The sequence below is a fragment of the Aristolochia californica genome, unplaced genomic scaffold (assembly GCF_029961685.1).
Source record: "Aristolochia californica isolate CCGP_79_NKW_82.1479 unplaced genomic scaffold, dmAriCali1.0.hap1 SCAF_10, whole genome shotgun sequence".
Taxonomy (NCBI): domain Eukaryota; kingdom Viridiplantae; phylum Streptophyta; class Magnoliopsida; order Piperales; family Aristolochiaceae; genus Aristolochia; species Aristolochia californica.
The window spans coordinates 928,399-948,043 of record NW_027181771.1 but is presented as its reverse complement, the minus strand read 5'-3'; the positions used below and the strand labels follow the sequence as shown (position 1 = coordinate 948,043).

Below are 19,645 nucleotides of genomic sequence, written 5' to 3'. Positions count from 1 at the left end.
ACTTTCACTCGCTTTCTCTTGAGGCTCCGCCCGACCTTACCCTTTGATTCCCCCCCTCCTCCCCACTCTCAACATGCTTCATCCTTTGTCTTTTGGCATATCGGCTTCCGCACCTACTCCATTCCCCTCTGTTCATCCTCTCACCTTCTTCTCAAACCTTAACATTTCATCTTCTTGCCACCCCCTCGGTCCAGATCTCGTCTCAGCCTCTAAAGCCAAATTTCAAGGTTTAGGTATCTTATTTTCTATTTTTATAATTAATTAAATTAATATTTTTATTTTACTCTATAATTATTTTATTAATTTAGACTAAACTAAAATCTATCTTATTTTATTTATAAAAATTTAAATAAAACCATTTTATAAAAGTTAAATCTATCAAATTATTTTTATATAATAAAATACCCTATTTATGTATTTATATATTTATGACTTTTAATATTATATTAAATTACTAATTTAAAAGTGATAAATTAGATATTGTAAAATTAAAAATTTGATTAAGTATCTAGACATTATGAAATTAAACATGTTTGTTTAGTTATATTATTTTTTATAGTTAATTAAATTAATATTTAATTTTAAATTTATAAAAAAATTATCTTATTTTAATAATTAAAAAAATAAATAAAACTATATTAATAAAATTAAATCTATCAAAGTATCTCATTAATAAACTCCTTCTCCACTTTCCACTATATTTTCCATTTATCAGTGAGAAATGAAAAAAAAAAAAAAAACTGAGAAGATGGACACAATTATAAAGTCATGGGGGAAATTTTGTTGGATAAAAAAAACAAAAAATAGCTATTAAATCTGTCTGTTGGTTAGAAAATAAGGGTCTACTTAACTTTACATGATCCAACATAATCTTGATAATTTTTAGGATTTTACACAAATAACCTACAGAACAGAGTATTTACTCTAAGGCCCTTCTCCTGCTAATCAGACCCTCTCATCCATTCTGATTTGGGGTCCATTACTACCTTGTGGACCCAAAATGGATTTAAGATTCTTCATCCATTATTTTTCAATAAAAATTACCAATAAAAATGGATTTAACCAAAAGACATATCATATTGGTACAAAATCATATAATTTATTTTTATTTTAAATATCTTTAGAGCAAAAAAGATCAATATATATCAAATTTTGAGGATCAAGAAATTAACAAGATACACTTAATCCAAATATTGAATTTAACATTTATACTATTCTAAGAGCATGAATTTCATTCTTTCTCTCCCTTAGAAGATGCCTTCATCATCACTCCAGTTACTTCTGTTTGATGTATGGACAATAAAAAAAGATCATTGAATTCCAATCTAGTACCTACTGGCTGTAAGCTTAATGTGTAATCTAACTGAAAATCAAATAGAGATCAAATTATATTAAGATATAAAGTTCAAATGCTCTCAGAAGACAATCACAGATTTTTAAGATACCATTGTTAATGAGTATTTTGCAATACAGTTGAAGAAACTGCCCCAAATAAGGTGTCTGCAACAAACAGTAGATTCTTTTATTGTGATCCTACCAAAGCTCCAAACAACAGGTCCCTGCTTCCTTCCTATGCATCAGCACAGCAATGTGAGAAGATGTACTAGTGTCTACTGCCAAAAGTATAATTTGAAACTTAATAATGGAAATCGGCACATATGTGTGAATGTAAATGAAAAAGTTTTTGCTTTCTACTCTTTTTCTTCTATTAAGGTAAGATACAAAGTCAAATGATTTTGAGGGACATGATAAAATCTGGATTGTCACAAGACGGAAGTTTGATGGCCGATCATCAATTGACTGACAATAAAACAGGTTTTTTAGCTGAAGTTTAATCTCAAATTAAAAAAAAAAAAAAAAGAGAAACTTTTATTATGCAACATGAGTTGAAGGTGTTCTTTCCGCAGACAATTGATCATAAATGAAAGGAAGATTGTAAATCTATCAGAGGTTTAGACTCGCAATGTCTGCATATCTAACCATGATAAGAGAACAATAAATCAGAAGCTGTATGAACAAATACTCTTCAAAATGACGGATGGATTGATCTAAGGATGCAACAATAAACTAATTATAACACTTACCAGGCCGTACCACTTCAAATAATGCTAATACCGAAATAGATTAATATACACTTTATGTATGTCTAAGGAGAAAGTACATCACTTGGTAACCTACCTTACATAATGCCATCTACTCCCTACTCCTAGTGTCAATCCCATATCGCTGATACGTATCACATATCCACTGATACAGGGGATCATATCAGTCGATAAGGGGGTCGTATTGGCTGATACAGGGAAGCATGTCAGCTGCTATAGCCGATACGTATCAGATTTGAGGGTGTCTAATACACTGCGAAGAGTAGCCTTCTATATAAAGAGATTCGAAATAAAATGTTGAGAAGAAAGACATCAGCATTATCATCAAAGCCCTGCCTCAACTATGACATACTTGGTTATATGTAATTTGCTGGTTCCATTACAAGATTGGCCTACTTCATCATTTTGATCCATGTCCAACTCAGTTTTGGTTTTCCTCCATCTCTCCCAGCCTTCAACTGATACTTTCAAACCCCTTTAACCAACGAGGCACTGCTCTCCGTTGAACATATGCAAACAATCTAAAACAAGTCTCTCTTTTATGTTCTCATCTATCAAAGCTACACTTGGTTGTTCTCTAGTAAATTTGTTCTAATTTGGCATTTTTGCTTTCTGCAGCAACCCCCCTCAACATTTTCATCTCTGCCATCTAATCTTCTGTAGATTATGTTAGTGATAGGCATATTGGCAACACATCCATTGTATCATCCATTGCATCTCAGATTTTACAAGTGCCAATATGACACATGATACATCATGGCATTTACAAAGATGGGAACCTGTGGAGCAAAGGCCCACACCAATATGGACTCCAAATTTCATAATAGGCCTCTAAATCTGTAATCAAAGAAATTTTTTGCTTGTAATTCCTAGTTGCAATTTATTTAACTGCATAATTGGTTCCACAGAAACATTTCAAAGGCGCATAGTTGGCAGAGTACCAATTAGAAAGGTCAATCCCTGCCCTACAAAAAAAAACTGGGTCAAACTTCTAGAAAGCTGCCAGCTTGCTCCCGTAGAACAAGATCGCAGCAACATAGGTAGGTTATGACATTGAAGTTTACGACATAGGTCTGCACTAAGGAAAATGACACTACTATTGGAGAAAAAGAGAATGACGCGTGAAAATCCCAATCAGCTAAATGGTTGGCAATGTCAGTCATGATTTAGATAATGTACTTTGTTCATAACTCAACAAGTATGGAAAAAAAATTATGAAGATTTTATCACGAAAGAACGGTATTTTCACTTCTATTATTTTTTTTTTAAATGACTTCTATTATTTTTATTGCAACTGAAAGAAGCCCTAAGGAAGAAATATGTGAAACATGAATAAATGGAGGCTATCCTGCCATCAGAAATTGGAGACTAAACACTGTAGTATGCCTACTGAAGTAATTTGGTACCTAAAGACTACTGTATTGATTGGTGAAGATGGAAAACCAACATCACTCAACTAAGTTTGGAGAATAGAGTTTCCACAGCTACATTTCATGAATTTGACCTTGCTGCCGGTGGTTATTAATGTTTGGAATGTAAGAAAAATATATTAAATGCCACCTTCCCCCAAAAATGCAAATTTTCTACAGTGATCTTCATCTATCCTCCAAACTCAAAAAAATGTCAGATAAAGGAAAGGAACTTCTCCACCTCATCATATTGCGAACACCTAAACCTAATCACCATACTCACTGCACTTGTGTCCATCAAGAGAACCTTTTACCAGTTTGATTGACGTAGACAGATTACCCCTTCCACTACACTCAAAACTGAAAATGATTTCTGGATTGTGCATTTGGCTCACACCAAGGTATGGAGTTTAGTGTGTGTACAGTCAGAAAAAAAACAAAAAAAAAAAATTCTCCTACAGAACAATTCTAAAGGGCCAACAGACAGGACCGAGAATCCATTCAATAATTACAGAAATTAAAGATGATAGTCCAGAAATATACGACTTTCTCTAACACATAGAAACTCCCAAACACAATTCAAGGGCAACAAAATTAGTCATCGATTCACGCACAGATAAAATGGGAGAAAAAAATAACATTTCCCTACCAAACTCAGCACCCAGAACCATTACCTTTTCAAAGTATTAGCTCACAAGAGATTTTCAGTACGCACAATCCTAACTTTGCCCAATACAGAAATAAAAAAATCCCAAAAAACGAAGGTCGAGAAAAATAATGGATTAAACTTTTTAAGGACAAAAAAAGAGTCAGATACAGAGATAGAAATTACCAACCTAGTCTTGTTTACCGGAGATAATCTCCATAAGCTTTTTATCCCTCCTTTCCATTGCAACGTCCCAAACATCACTCCCAACATGCTTCGGCTGAAATGTGCAAAAAAAGCCCCAATGAAATTAAAAAAATAAAATTGAGAAGAAAAAACAGGGGTCTTCACCCTTTTTTTGTTTTAATTTTTCCCTACCCTGCCGTGCGCAGCTTTGTGTATCAAACCCTGGGCGTTACCCATTATGCAAAGCATTCCAGCGATGATTCCCAAAGGAAGAATTGCTTCCAGCCAAAACATCTCCGATAAATCAAGCTCAGGAAAGTTTTCCCCTTTTCACCGTCGAAAAGCCACTCCAATCGTTTGCTCGCACAAATCTCTGGAGTCCGAACTCTGAATTGTCAAAAACTTCACCCACGACAAGAAAACAGGAGTGGCGTTATAAAAGGACGACCGACTACCCGAGTATCTTAACCGATGAAACAGGGGCCTAAGCTTTGGGCCTGATATTGGGTTGGGCCCATTTATGTCTATCTTTTCTACAAATATGGATGGCTCTGACTCAGACCCATTTGGTCAAGGTAGACAATAATTTTTACAATAAACCCTAAACCCTAAACCCGTTTGGCTGATTTGAATATGTTTCGGTTTGAATTTTATTTTATGAATTTTAAAAAATAATTGAAAAAAATAATATAAAAACCAGATTCCGACTCGAATCCAACACTAACCCTTTGTTTATAGGCTTGAACATACTCCACCTTGTCCAAGAGAGGTTAGAGTCCAAATCCGACTTATTAGATGCAACGAGATTCAAGGCCTATGGAGAATGTTCAAGCCATTGGATCTGGAATCAAGTTGGATTAGGTTTGTTAAAACTTAGGATTCCATGATATCTAATCACATTAGAAGAGGATTAAAGGGTAAAAAGAAGAAGAAAAGTTGTGGAGAAAAGGTTCGAGGAAGAGAGACGAATTTGGAGAAAATTGGAAGAAAAATAGGGTAATGGAGTTACCTAATAAGTTGTATTTATAGATATAAAAAATATTAATATTATAAAAATACCCTTCACCCTAGTAAGAATGAATAAGAGACATAAATCATAAACTAATTATATCAGTGTCACCCTAATTACATCATATCTTCCAACACTTTTTTCAGATAAATAAACTCGAGGTGCGTCAATGGCATTACTAAAGTGTAGGAAAGAACACCAACGTAATTGCAAAACCCATAATTCGAATCCCTGATTCTGTATAAACATAAAAATCATCAAAGCAGAAACTAATGCAAATCGAAACTATATCTGTCACTTGTATGGAATGAACGAAACTGAAGATTAAGCTCGCCGTGACGGCTAGACGACTTCAGAGTTCTTCTTCTTCTTTCTCTGGATAGCCTTTTCGAAATCTTTCGCATCGTTCTCTCTCATCTGCCTTATGAAGCAAGTTGAAGTGCAAAAAGCTTTATCACTGCGTCAGAAAAATATTACGAAGTGAGTTTAATCAATAAAAATCCCAGAAACTAACAGCCAAAGGAAATTATATTCCGAGAGCTCGATCTGTATATGAAAACTTCCTATCTGGGTTTGTTTGGTGAGACAAATTACGTCACTGTAAAGAGATGAGAAAACCCTTCAATGGAAGCTAGAGATTACTAAATTAACCAAAGCTTTTGGTTCTGCATATGATCAGAAACGAAGAGAAACGCACCTGTACATGTAGACATAGGCAGAATCCTCGTTCTTATGGCCGCAGTGGAAGCAGATTTTCAGACAAGCGTTGGAAAGCTTCCCTCCATCGAAATTCTCAGGCTCAACGGAAAACATTGGCATTGTTGAAGCTCGCAGATAACACAACAGTCACGGATGAATCTTGAAGAATGATATTGACGATGGCGACTCCTTGGAGTCATATAAATAATGAAAAGATCTTAAGACTGATTAGATTTGGAAAAGGAGATTGGTTTACGCGTGAGAAGTTCTGAATGAGAAGATCTTAGACTGATTAGATTAGGAAAAGGAGATTGGTTTCCGCGTGAGAATTTCTTAAAATCGATCGAGAAACTTCTTTCGAACTATGATTCTCTGGTTCGGCAACATCGGAGAGTTTCTGGTTTTAGCAAGTCTTGTTAGTTTAGGAGTGAAGACCACCATGTGAGGGTTGACTTTTTGACTTAGGTTTTCTGAAAAAAGTAAAGTCAAAGTTGTCTTTTAATATGAATTTTGTAATTATTTGAATAAAAATAAAATAATTTGTTTTATTATAAATTATGATTTAACAGCTAACTCATTCGACAACAATTATAATGATGAGTTGGGATGTCATTAATATGAGTTGGGATGTTATTAATGTAATTATCTTATATATTTTGTCTCTTCTTCACTCCTAGGGTGAAGGGTATATTTACTCCTAGGGTGAAGGGTATATTTATAATATTAATACTTTTAACATCCATAAATAAAACTCGAGGGTGAGGGTTCAGCCAAGTCCATAACCCTATTCTTCCTCTATTTTTTCCCGTGTTCTACTCTTCTCTCATCCTTCTCTCTACTTTATTGAAAAATATATTGAAAAATATAATCTGTAAAGTCCTGAAAAATCAACATGAAAATTTTATAGATGAATTAATCTTTATACTTTAACAAGGTCACCATTTTGATCATTTAGTAGTAAATGGTGCTAATTAGATTTAATTACTTTTTTTTTTCATACAGATAACCAACTAGCTAGATGATAATGGAAGAGTCTACTTGGGATATATTCACACCCAACTAGATGAATATTGATCAAATGCATGAATTTAATTAGCTAGACTATTTGATTCAGTAATTTCAACCTTGTACATACAATCCGCACGTATTCGACTACAATATTGTGCCTTAATAGGGTGTATTGCTCCTACGATAGTTGTAAATCGATAGAAGAAATTAAAAAATTGAAAGATAATCTTCAAATCCTTCCAATAATTCACAGTTTAGATTTAAGGGCACTCAATGTTGGCAAGAAGTAAACAAACAAGATGATTTCTAAATGGGGGAGACTCTTATGGGCATTCTTCTTTTCAACTTGACTATTGGAAAGTTGACAATGTAATCTTCCTCAGCCACCCACCTAACATAAAGCCAAATCATAAGAAACATTGCTTTGTTAATAGTATTTTAGGCAAGACAGTATTTTCATTCCAAGAGAGGAGACCTCCACTTTACCTTTGGTTTGTGACCAGATGATGGAGAAAAATGGAGGCTTCCAGCCTTGAGAGTTCTAGACCAGGGCACAGCCTCTGCCCTCCACCAAAGGGTGTGAAGTTGTTGGACAAAACCTTGCTTTCATTTTTCTGCTAAGCATTTCAACAAATAGTTAGTAGGCTTTTTTTTTTTTTACAATCTTTACTTATAGTCCTGTCTACTTGCAACCCTAAAAGGTTGGTTTAAGGCACCTTCCCGATCCTGTCTTCAACATTAGGAGTCAATCTATTGGTTTTGAGGGTCTTGAACACTAAGGGTGTGTTTGGAACCCCATGGAAAAGAAAAGAAAAATAAATAAAAATTTGACTATTATTATTCCTAAAAATAGTTAGTGAAAAAAGAAAATTTGATCATTATCTCATTTTCACTAATTATTTATTAGAATAATAATAGTTAAATTCTCATTATTTTTTTCTTTTTCTTTTCTTTTCTAGGGGTTCCAAACAGACCCTAAGTGTAAGACATAAAACCTAGATTGAACTGAGAAAGAAAAACACTTACTTGCCATCTCCAAGGGTTGAAATCATATGGGTTTCCGTAGTTTTCTTCATCCAAATGGATTGAACTGAAGGAGGCCATGACACACCAGCCTCTAGGAATCAAATAACCTACAAAACCCAAAAAAAAAAAAACAAATTTCCTTTTATAATTTTTAATTTTTTGGAAATTAATAATTATTTTAGAATTTAAACACCAAAAATTAAAAATAATTGATAGATTATAGAAAAATTAACTTCGAAAAATAATTAAAACAAGATTTAAAACTTACCATTAATGTTAACATCCTTGAGGGCCTTCCTCCAAATGGCAACAACAATATTCCCCAATCTAAGGCTTTCATTTATGACCTAAAAACAAAAAATATATATATATATATATATATAGATATATAAATAATAATATAAAATATGATAACTAATTTCTGCATCAATTAGTAAAGAGTGAACTCACATCTTGAGTAAACTCCAATGACATATAATCTGCACATTCATACTCTTGACCCAGATGGATTTTCCTCCTCTTTAACTCCATATTCTCCTCCTAAAAGCAAAAAAAATAATTAAAATTTTTATTTTTAAAATTAAATACTCTTAAAAACCCTAAATTATGAAAATTTTAATTTTTATCACAAATTTTAATTGGTAAATATCTTAAAAATCCCTCCATGTCTATTAAATACTTAAAGATTAAAATAAAATTAACTATATGACCATAGTATTTTACATTGCTTAATCACAATTTTGACACATGAAAAGACTCATATAATTAATTAAAAATAGTCCAATAATTTTTTTATTATGTCTGCCTAGAAAAATCATCACTTCATTGCTACAAAGTGTTTATATATTTTTATATGTCAAAAATAGTGTTAATTAATAAAATCTAACCATAAAATACACACAAAAATGGTGATATTGTGGAATATATAAGCATAAATTATATAAAATAATTATTTAAAGGGTATGTTGGTAATTAACTGATATAAAAAAAAAAAAAACTTCTTCTTCCAATAAATGATGAAGCTTACATACCAGTAGCTGCTTCAAAGCAAGAGGAGAGTCACTCAAATACTTGACAGCAAGAGTGATGAGCATGGGCACAGAGTCTTCTCCTGGAATCATCATCTCGATAATGTTTCCACAAATGAAATCTACTGTCAATTGACCATCTTTCTTGGAATCCATCTCATTCAGTAACACATCTATGACATCTTTTACAGTTCCATTCTCTGATTTCTTCATCTTCTCTTTGATTATCTTCTCCACCAGCTGCTTCATCCTCTCTTTGGCCTGGGAAAATCATCTAAAGGCATCAAATTCAATTTTTTTCTCTCAGTTGAACAGATTAGGGCTGATTTTGCTTCTTACTTTTCTTTTCAGTATAAGAGCCAAATTTAAAAATAAAACTAAGACTTAAAAGAAAGAACCTTCAAAGAGTTATACAAAGTTGTTCCAGGCAGCTTGACAGGAACACAAATCAAACCATCACTGAAGACACGGAATTCCCTCATCAACAGATCCATCTCTTCACCAGGTTCTATTCCCATTAACACCCCAGCCAAGACTTGAAATGCTATCTGTTATTAATCCAAGAGAGAACTTAAAAATGTAAAGTAAAACACAGTTAATAAAGCCAGAAGATGATCATGATCTGTCCATAGTTTTATCATTAAATACAGGCAAAATTTTAGTTATTGTTTGGAATATCATGAACTGTAATCTACCTGGTTACTGATAAGAATTAAATTATTTTTTTATCAATAAAAGCTTTTATAATCTTCTTTTGTAAATGCAGAAGCTGAAAAGGAAGAAAAAATGGAGACAGGCCTTTCTGGCTTCATCCTGGATAAAAACAAGCTGTCCTTCATTCCATTCTCTCATAGAAAGCTGCATCAAGTCTTTGATCTTTCTGGTAACCTGATCTTTCAAGCCAGGAGACTTCAAGAAGCATCCGATGAGGCCATGAACCCTCCTGCGCAGATTCCCGTTTATTTTCAGTATGGAGGATTCTCCCAGCAGTAAACTGATTGATCTCGGGTAGAACGGCTCGAAGATGCTTCCATTGTTCTGCAACACCACTTTATTCACTTCTGCATCTGTGGAGACGATGATGGGTCGGCCGAGTAAATGGGACTTGAACACCTTCCCATATCTGAATTAATGGGAGAAGGTTCAGAGATTCAGATAAAGAGATCTCTCAGTCTCTCCTTTTTTATCTGAGAGATACAGAAAGGAATATATATATATATATATATGCATGCAGCAGAGAAGGATTACGATGCATGGCAAGAAATGAACTAAACAGGGCCTGTAATGGAGGATTAGATTAAAATTCAGAAACCAGCGCGAGAAAAATGAATTGACTTACAGTACTCTTCTCTTCTGCATGAAGCTTACAGGGTTGGAAGAACGACCGCAGGCAATGAATTCAACAGTTTCTCCAATCAATGGCCAGCCTAAACACCCTTTCGGAGTCTGCCTTCTCTCACTCTGTCTCCTCCAAAACCACCACAGCAGAAAGCTGAGAAAGCCAAACAAAACAAGCAAGACCCAGTCCATGATTCTCTGCAGCAAACCAAACCCAGTACTCAGACGTGCTCCGAACTCCAGAAAATTAAAAGAGGAGCTTCACAGTGAAGGGATATGGATTCTGTGGATCTGCACCCGGTCCTCGCAATAAATGTCAGTTGCCATTTCAGGAACTGAAATTTCGCCATGCTTACCTTCTCCGATCCTTCCCCAGCGCAGGAGAGAAGTTTTTAATAGCTGGAAAAGCAGAAGTTTCAGAGGGCGCCGGAATTTTCTGGCTTCTTCTCTCTTGGGTTTACTTCTCCACGTCCTGTCTCTGTTAGACGTTTGAATGCAGCCCCTAGGTGGTCTAAACCTATAGTACATATATATATATATGCAGTAGTAGCCATGGGAAAGAGAAGATCCTTGAACAATAAATGGGAACATCTGGGGTGGTTTGCCCTCCTCTTATGCTCTCACCTTCTTTAAGATGGCTAATAAATGTTGGGTTCGTATACATCTCTCCATCCTTTGGTCTTTGAATATTTCTCCCAAGTGCATATTCTCTATGAATTACATGAAATAACATTCTTCCCTATTATATATATGATTTACTGTATCAATACCTCCAAAATCTGAAACCCCTTGGTGACACTCACAATGTGGGTTGAACAAATAAGTATAATGTTTTATAATATTGGTCATCCATAAAATCGATTAGTATTTCTCCCAAGAACATATTCGATATTGGGTACTTAAAACCTAGTATCATAGAGTATAACCATATAGTATTTATCGATATCTATTAGCTTGGAGCGAACCAATGTAGAACTTATAAATTATACAATGTATGAAGAGATATGGTGTGTCATTTTGGGTGATTAGAGTGACATGTGACAAATTGTTGGATATTCAAACATACTAGATCATAGCGGGTATATACGGCGGTATAACATGATCATAGTATTGTATATCTACCCATATATAATTTGATAATGAATATGGATTGGTCCCATATACCAGCAGAATATGCAGTATGGATTGTTCTTTGGAGTTAATGAATTGGTCCCAAAATACTTATTAAATGAGTGTACCCATTCATAATCAATTTGTCCAGGCCACAATGGACCACTTACGGATGTTGTTGCAGCCACGGATAGGGTCAGAGTGCGCCCTGATTCCCAGAAAACTGTGTCAAAGTGGTCCCAAATGGAGAAAGGGTAGTGGTCACTGGTCAGTCTTGTGTGAAGACAGCAAGGCTTTGACCAAAAAAATTTAAGAGAAGGGAAATTGATTTTGATTTCAATTAAGTGTAATTTCAAGATCATGCTTGATCTTGTTTATTAATTATAATAGTGATTTTGATTAAGCATTGTACCATGTATTTTTTATTAATGATTTTGAATTTTAGATTACAAAGACAATTATTTAAAATAATCAACTATTTCCCACTAGTTTTAATATATAAGAGCTCCACTTCCAAGGTAAGGGTGCCCATATTGTCATGGGTGTCACATATTAAGGATAACACTACAATATATTTGCTTCAAATGTCCCATTGTGAAATTAAGACTTTTGTTAGAAGTTTGAAGACACGAAGACTTACTAGAAATACCATGTATTTTAATGTGATTTCTTATTCTCACAATTAGTTGAACCGACTTACGATCATTCAAAGGGGTGGTAAAGCAAGAGGCAAAACTAAGAAGTATCGTTTTTGAGACAAGTCGTGATTTCTATTGAGTCGAATTGAAATTGAGCTCGAGTCAAACCTTGTCAAGAAGCTATTTCATGAATTTTACTAGAAGTTTGAAGACATGAAGATCCACTAGAATTAGGGGTGGCATTGGTTGAGCCAGCTTGTGAATGTTCAAGCCATTTTGTATAAGAGGCTATTTTTATATTTGAACTCTAACATTTTTTCTATATCTTAAATAAATTATTTGGAATTTTTATTTATTTCTTATATATATTACTTTAATTAATGATAAGACTATTTGAAATAAAGTTAGATTATATTTTTATAAAAGTAACAATTTCTTTTATAACCCAAGTCTAGTAAAAGTTAAATTTTGATTCTTTTTAACATTTTTTCTATTTATTAAATAAATTATTTGGAGTTTTTATTTAATTCTTATATATATTATTTTAATTAATGATAAGATTATTTGAAATAAAGTTTGATTATATTTTTATAAGAGTAATAATTTATTTTATAACCCAAGTCTAGTAAAAGTTAAACTTTGATTTTTTTTACTAAATCATAAAAAAAATTGAAAAAAAAGAAAAAACTCTTTACATAAAGTATGAAATTATTTTATTATAATGTTTGGACTTTGACAAAGATAATAAAATATATTTTCTTATAATAATTTAATATAAATTAAAGCACAAGAATGTTTAGTAAACACTGAGCTGCTCCTGCCCCAGCTTATGAAGAAACAAGGGAGAACTGGCAAGTTTTGAGATGGATGACATGATACCAGATACAATTTATATATTTAGATTTTTAAAGGGTCACCATACAACAGGGGTGGGTGACCTTTCAAACCCATAATAGATGCCCAGCATGAGAAAAATATGAACATATAAAGGTCCCAAAACAGTAGGGGTGGTGACCTTTAGAAATACTACAAGTAAGTTGATATGAGATGCTCTCAGGATGTAATTTAAACAACAGCAACAAGTCATCAATTTCACTGTACTCAACAATGAAGCAAAACCATTCACTGGAAGGAAAAAATTCTGAATAAAAATTCAAGATTTATTCGCAGGTTCTATTCCAGAATTACAGCAATGAAACAAATAATGGATAAAATATTGCTCACAGCCAGGAATTTCAGAAGAAATCGTGCCTCATGATCGAAGGGAAACTAACATCCACCCGAAGAGGACCATAATATTTTTTAACACAGACTACAAGGAAAGAATGCATAACTCAATGACACCCCTGGCTGAATCAAACTCAACAAATGGTAGCTTCAAGATCAGACTCATCTTCACGTGACTTAAATAGAAAGAACAAAGGTAGCCCAATCTGTACATATCAAACACTTCGGTAAGGATCTGTATCTGTTCTTCCTGCACAAGCATAGATCAATGTAATATGAAAGAATAGTTGTAGTGAGTGTGCACCCAGTAGCCCTTTCAACCTCCACACTCCATTTCCAATTAAGGAATATATTCATTCTCCAATACAGGAGGAGTCCTGGTTCCCATGGCCACAGGTGCCCGACTAGTCCCTACTGTAGCCATCCTCAGAGCCTCTCCTGTTTCTGACTGTTGCTCCATCTGTGCTATCCTTTTACTCTGCCTCTTCCTAAGAGCCCAAACCAAAAGTAAACTCAAGAGCACCAGACCCAAAAACCCGCCAACCACTCCGCCAACGATTTTCCATGTTCTAGAATTGCTCTTCTTGGATGGACTAAGACCAGGATGAGGAGGTGTGCTTCTACTAGGAGGCTGCACAGGTGGTGGAGGAAATGCAGAAGAATTCACAGCAATACAGAAATGACCCTGACTGGATGCAGAACACACATTATCACTCGATTCCAAATTGGTAAATTTAGGCAAACCATCCAAATCAAACCAAACACACTGTGGACTAAACCCACCTTGCACAGCTTTTACATTAGAAAACCTGATCAAAATGGGTTGTTGCTCTGTTCCATTTATACTTAATTCGCTCAAGTTCTTAGCTGATAAGTTGATTGCATCATATGCAAGGAGACCGAGCACAGGAGTGATAAAGCTGAAACCTTGAAGACCATAATATGAAGAAGACCAATTACCCAAGTTCTGATAAACAAGCACAAGTCTCTCCACATATGGCTTTTCCACAACTCCAACAGGAATTTCAAATTCAAAATAGCTCGTAACCCCTTTCCTTTTCAAACTGCCACTCCTTAGCCTCATTGCAGCTAATTTTATACCAGCCAAGTACGGAGGTGGTTGAGCTTCATAAACCACACCAGTCATTGGAGGACGAATTGCTCGGTAAGCATAATCTTGAAGAATAGCATCCAGGCCTCGGGCTGTCCTCGAAGAGTCGGGAGACTGCCCTCTCGCTTTCGGCACCCAACCAGCCAAACTAAGCAAGGAGAGAAGGACAAAAACCCCGCAAAACAATTTCATCTGGGAATAAAATCGAACAGATTTTGGAAAGTATCTCAAGACCATGCAAGATGTCAAGAAAGTTCCTTACGCAGGCAAGGCGTGCAGCTCCCGAGTCCACCAGATCTTAGGAACGGAAACCAAACCCGAACTAAACGGCTCTTTGCAAGAAAAAGAAATTCCTGCCTGAAAAAAAAGCACCTTTGAATCTTCATAACGTTAACACCAAGATCCTTTCTTTTTTTGCTTTCTTCTACAAGAATTTATTCCGAGACCCGATTCTTGATCTACTTCCAACCGTAAATCCAAAAGCAACATGCCAGTCATAAAAGAAAGGAAACGCTCTGAAACAGCTCAGATCTCCCACAACCAACAAATGTTAGGTCGGTCCTTTGGCTTTATTTATCACAGAAAAAGGCCAGAAACCCAGTATTACCAACAGAATCACTAATGATCAAGCCACGGCAAAATGCAGAAACCCTAAAAGCTCGATATTACCTGATACTCGTACTAACACCAAATCACCATACAACCCGCTTCTCAAAACAAGTATAACCAACCCGATTCAGCAATGCCGCTGAACCTCCATAATCCTCCTTAAGCTACTCTTCCACCGACAGTTCTAACCCGAACAAACCAGCAACTGAAGCAGCCACACTCACCATGCAACTTCAGAACCCCATCAAAGCAAAACTCAGAAAACTTTCTGCCACACTCTCATTCTCCTTCCTGAGCAGTTTTTCCAGGCAATATCAGCTCAAAACGCTATCGTTTCCCAGGCATTGCATGCACAAAAAAAGATTCATCATTCGTCCACCAATTTCTGCCAGAAAGAGGAGCCAAAAGACACTCCCAACCCCAACTAGCAACAATCCCGCCCTGAAAAACAGCTCCCTTCTCTTCTCTTCACAAAATCCTTCCCCTAAGATCACGCCCAACCGCCACCAACCACTTAAGAAGTCCACCACCAAAACCCCAACTTCAAAATCTCCTCCTGCTTCAGAATTCTTATCAAAACCAGAAAATCCCGCTCGCTCGGCTGAGAGAAAATCCAAACCCCAAGCAAACGACGAGATTGATGGAAACAAAACGGAGAGAGGAAATAAAACCTCGCGAAATTTCTGCAAATAAAACACTGATAAACCCCCCGCTGTCATTTCTCTGACTATAAAGTCTCTTGGAGACTTTAAAGGACGGCTATGTCCCTTCCCCGCTTTAATTACGAAGTTGACGTAAAGATCGTTGTTATAATAAACTGGGATCTTTCTGGCAAACCCGGGAAATAGCTAAAAGTTGACTGACCCAGCCGGTCAGCCAGGTCGACCGGGTCTGGGTATAGGGTCTTCTAGATGCGCAAATGAGTAGTCTATTGTTTTCTCCCATAATTTTTTTCTTGGTTCAAATGACCAAATTGGTCTGGTTTGGGTTAAGTTTATAACTCGGGCGGATTTAGTTCGATTAAATAGATTGGGCTTGAGACGAAAAAACCGGGTCGATCAAATTTTACCGCAGAATTTGCTTTTTATGAAAATTACTCCCAAAATTTATGAGATTTAATTAAGAGTACTCCTTCGAGCGGGCGATAAATAATGAGTACCACAAATTACACGTGTCAACTTTTGTGCTCGATCCAGGCCGTCCGATCTGGTCCCACATCGTATCCATTTAGTGAAGATTTTAACGAGTTACTGGACCGCTCTATTTTAAATTGGGTGAACTTTTTTACTAGACCGTGATCTCAACCCGTTGTAAAAAATCATGATTCAAATCTGTCCGTTGAAGTTCAATCACACGGCTGCAGATGGACGCCACTTCTTGAAAGAGAACCCCCCAAAAATATCCCACTCATAAGGCAAGATGGGCCCACTAGAGTTCCAACCTGGGATCAGACTGCCATTTTAATAATATCAAGGGGTAAAAAGGGAACAAAATCTCAAATAACCTTTTATTTCCTTCTTTCTGTTTATAGTACGTCCAGCTCATTACCCCTCCACGCCGGATCTCTAACTTACGCTGTGCTACTCACTACGCACTTCTCGGTCGAGCTTGATGCGGTTTGGGTCAAGATCAACTTTAACTCGTTATTAACTAGGTTAACTCAAACCGGGCCTTGTTTTATTAAACGGGTAAAAAATATAGACCCAATTCCTAATATTTAAGAAAATAAATCATATCTTTCGGGCCTGTATTATATATTAATCAAACCCGATTAAAAGTCGGCTCGACTCATTTAAAACTCGGATCGGGTTCTGCGAGTCGAGTCAGGTTAACGGATCGGGTCTAATTTTGCCAACCTTCCGCTCCAGTGCATGCCGCTCACGTGTACGAAATTTTTTTGGGCTTCCTCGTGGATGCATAGATTATCACATGGGGGAGCACAGAGAAGGACCACAGAGTCATCCATGTTGTAACACGTGGCAAACAGGGATTAGCTGTCGGTGGTGAGTAAAGATTCTCAGACGAGGGAAAAAGCGAGGACAGACTGGCAGGTGGGACCCGCGATCAGTGGTTGAAAAGGACGGCTGTGGTGAAGGGCGGAAGGGGGAGTAAAGACATTTAAAATTAGAGAAAAGGACAAGATATTTGTCCTTGGAAAGTATTTAATAATTAAGATTGGATCCTCTCGGAGGACCGGGGCGTTTTAAATATTGTTTGTTTCTCGTGGTTGGCCACCATGGGGGGGTTTGTTTATTAATTAATTGCAAAAGTATCCTTCGTGGGAGTGTGAATGAGAGAAAAAGTCTAGAAAGGTCCAAAAGACGTCTCGTGGTCGCCTTTCCGGTTTTCGGATCCAAATTCGAATATTTATCGGATCTAGATATCCGAATGTTTTATGTGTAAGGGCTATTTCCATTGGTCACTAACTTCTAGCATTTCACCCTGCTAGAACAATTTTCATGTTATACATGTCCACTTAGTGTTATGCATCAATATATCCCCACTAGGCTTAAAAGCAACTCTTTCCTTAAGGAGAAGATATTAGGAGGTGTTAGTCAAAAAAACGAAAATTTATAAGTTCATTTTCATCTTCATCTTTATCTTCATTTCATGCATCTATATGAACTTCATCTTCGAACTAAGTGTTAGTGTGGACAAATTCATGTGCACTGGAAAACAGTTTCTAGTGTTAATGCCCCCAAATGAGAAAAATGTGGAAAATAAGAGAATTAGTAACTTGTAATAATATACTTAATTAAAATATAGTACTTAAACATTAAATTAGGTAAAATAAATATTATTACTACACGAATAATTAATTTAATGTATAACTAAAATATATTAATATACTAATGAATTAAATTATATATTGTATTAGTTAATGATTACTGTTTATAGTCCCCTGTAAATGGTAATTCCAATAATTGAAACCCCAGATCCCCTATAGTCCTCTTTAACTCCAAATTTTAATATCGCAAAGCTTAGAGATTCTTATCTAAAGAAGAATTTGGCTAACATGAACCGAGTGCATAAGAAAAGTTGAAATTTGAAAATCAGTGTCCACCTCTTAAACCAGTTGAGATCTAATGAAGAACTGAGCATGGAGAATGATTATAAGAATGACAAACTGTTAGTTAAAAGTTTCCTTTGATAGTCAGCTCATAACACACAAAAAGAAAAACAGCACAAAAGACGAATTCCAAACCAGTGTGACCATCAAATAAATGCATTGAATTTTATTTCATGTAACAATTAAAGTACAAAGCCATATTTACATTTGACAGAGGCTCAATGCCTCATAGCCCACCCTCAATTTGCAGGAAGTAGTTTAGAAACAGATGTGCAGACAAGGAACTTCACTCTTTTCATTTCAAACCTCTAAGGGATTGATCAAAACTATAGCCATATTTGGAAGCAATGCGATACAACTGATCATATACTGCCAGGACTCCAACACCAGCCATCCTTGATAGTATGTTTATAGTAATTCCTCTAAACAATGCAGTCGGACCTTCACGGGAAACAATTTTCCTGAAGTGCATGATACACGTTTTGATATTTGCATGGCTGGCCAAAAGTAATTCCTCTAAATTCCACAATTATGCACAAATAACCTCAAATTAGGCACTGAAACTAAAAGTAAATCAAATACAACACTAATTTAATTGAAAAAAATTAGGGTTTAGTTATACCTCATTAAATTTGGGGAAAACCAAAGCTGAAGGGTGAAATCGAAGCTGAATGGGGAAATCGATGCCTAATCAAAGTAGAAATTAAACAATCGATGCCCAAATGTCAAAATCGAAATCGAAAGATATTTTGGGGGAAAGAGAATAGCGAGAGGGAGAAGGGAGTGGGAGGCCGAAAGGGAGAAGAGAGGGATCAGAGACCTCAGGGGGGCGCACGGAGACGAGAGAGGGGTTGCGGGAGAGAGGGCAAACAAATGAAAAAGAGAAGACCGAGAGACCAAGTCCGAGAGAAGAGAGGGAGCAGAGTGTCAGAGTGGTTCCGTCCACTCTTGTAGGCAGTAACTTTCTACGCTTAACAGATCGGTCTGTTGGGTGTATTGGCTAGCCGCTATCATGGTATCAGAGTTGGGCACGCCACGTTCCACGTTCGAATCCCATGAGAGGTGGTAGATAATGGGCAGGGTATGTATCAGAGTGGTTTCGTCCACTCTTGTAGGTGGTAGCTTTCTGCACCTAATAGATCGGTCTCGTTCCCTACTACATCCGTTGGGATTTGAACGCGGGACGTGGCGTGCCCAACTCTGATACCATGACAGTGGCTAGCCAATACACCTAGCAGACTGATCTGTTAGGTACGGAAAGCTACCGCCTATAAGAGTAGACTAAACCACTCTGACATCCACCCCGCCCATTCTCTATCGCCTCTCACGGGATTTGAACGAGGGATGTGGTGTGCCCAACTCTGATACCATGATAATAGCTAGCCAATACAACCCAAAAGACCAGTTTGTTAAGTACAGAAAACCAACC

The 19,645-nt window shown here is 36.1% G+C and overlaps 3 protein-coding genes across 4 annotated transcripts; all 3 read right to left on the bottom strand.

The window, feature by feature from the left end:
- Window positions 1–1,360: 1,360 nt before the first annotated feature.
- Window positions 1,361–4,763, bottom strand: LOC137942512 (NADH dehydrogenase [ubiquinone] 1 alpha subcomplex subunit 1). Of its 2 annotated transcripts, none has more exons than XM_068788199.1 (3): window positions 4,536–4,763; window positions 4,348–4,437; window positions 1,361–1,613 (listed from the first exon to the last, which is right to left on the bottom strand). In XM_068788199.1, the coding sequence occupies exons 1-2, from the start codon at window positions 4,635–4,637 to the stop codon at window positions 4,348–4,350; spliced, it is 192 nt and encodes a 63-aa protein (XP_068644300.1). In that variant the 5' UTR covers window positions 4,638–4,763; the 3' UTR covers window positions 1,361–1,613. The 2 variants fall into 2 exon arrangements, with proteins under 2 accessions (XP_068644300.1, XP_068644299.1); XM_068788198.1 differs by having other exon boundaries at window positions 1,361–1,570.
- A 2,571-nt stretch (window positions 4,764–7,334) lies between these two features.
- On the bottom strand, window positions 7,335–10,801 carry LOC137939081 (3-epi-6-deoxocathasterone 23-monooxygenase CYP90C1-like). The gene is made up of 10 exons (XM_068784269.1): window positions 10,749–10,801; window positions 10,453–10,605; window positions 9,912–10,236; window positions 9,512–9,661; window positions 9,117–9,374; window positions 8,536–8,625; window positions 8,354–8,432; window positions 8,086–8,192; window positions 7,546–7,673; window positions 7,335–7,450 (listed from the first exon to the last, which is right to left on the bottom strand). Exons 1-10 carry the CDS (start codon window positions 10,799–10,801, stop codon window positions 7,366–7,368), a joined length of 1,428 nt encoding a protein of 475 aa, XP_068640370.1. The 3' UTR covers window positions 7,335–7,365.
- A 2,506-nt stretch (window positions 10,802–13,307) lies between these two features.
- Window positions 13,308–15,802, bottom strand: LOC137966139 (uncharacterized). Its single transcript, XM_068812668.1, has one exon. It carries the CDS (start codon window positions 14,772–14,774, stop codon window positions 13,767–13,769), a length of 1,008 nt encoding a protein of 335 aa, XP_068668769.1. The 5' UTR covers window positions 14,775–15,802; the 3' UTR covers window positions 13,308–13,766.
- Window positions 15,803–19,645: the final 3,843 nt, after the last annotated feature.

What these genes read in the sequence shown, in the direction of transcription:
- LOC137942512 (XM_068788199.1), bottom strand. Translation starts at nt 4,637, where the DNA reads ATGTTTTGGCTGGAAGCAATTCTTCCTTTGGGAATCATCGCTGGAATG. An exon ending in ACAAAGCTGCGCACGGCAGG is followed by an intron (nt 4,438 to 4,535) that starts GTAGGGAAAAAT and finishes TGCACATTTCAG; the next exon opens with CCGAAGCATGTTGGGAGTGA.
- LOC137939081 (XM_068784269.1), bottom strand. Translation starts at nt 10,801, where the DNA reads ATGGCGAAATTTCAGTTCCTGAAATGGCAACTGACATTTATTGCGAGG. An exon ending in TCCAGGATGAAGCCAGAAAG is followed by an intron (nt 9,662 to 9,911) that starts GCCTGTCTCCAT and finishes GATTAATAACAG; the next exon opens with ATAGCATTTCAAGTCTTGGC. An exon ending in TTGCTTTGAAGCAGCTACTG is followed by an intron (nt 8,626 to 9,116) that starts GTATGTAAGCTT and finishes TTTTGCTTTTAG; the next exon opens with GAGGAGAATATGGAGTTAAA.
- LOC137966139 (XM_068812668.1), bottom strand. Translation starts at nt 14,774, where the DNA reads ATGGTCTTGAGATACTTTCCAAAATCTGTTCGATTTTATTCCCAGATG.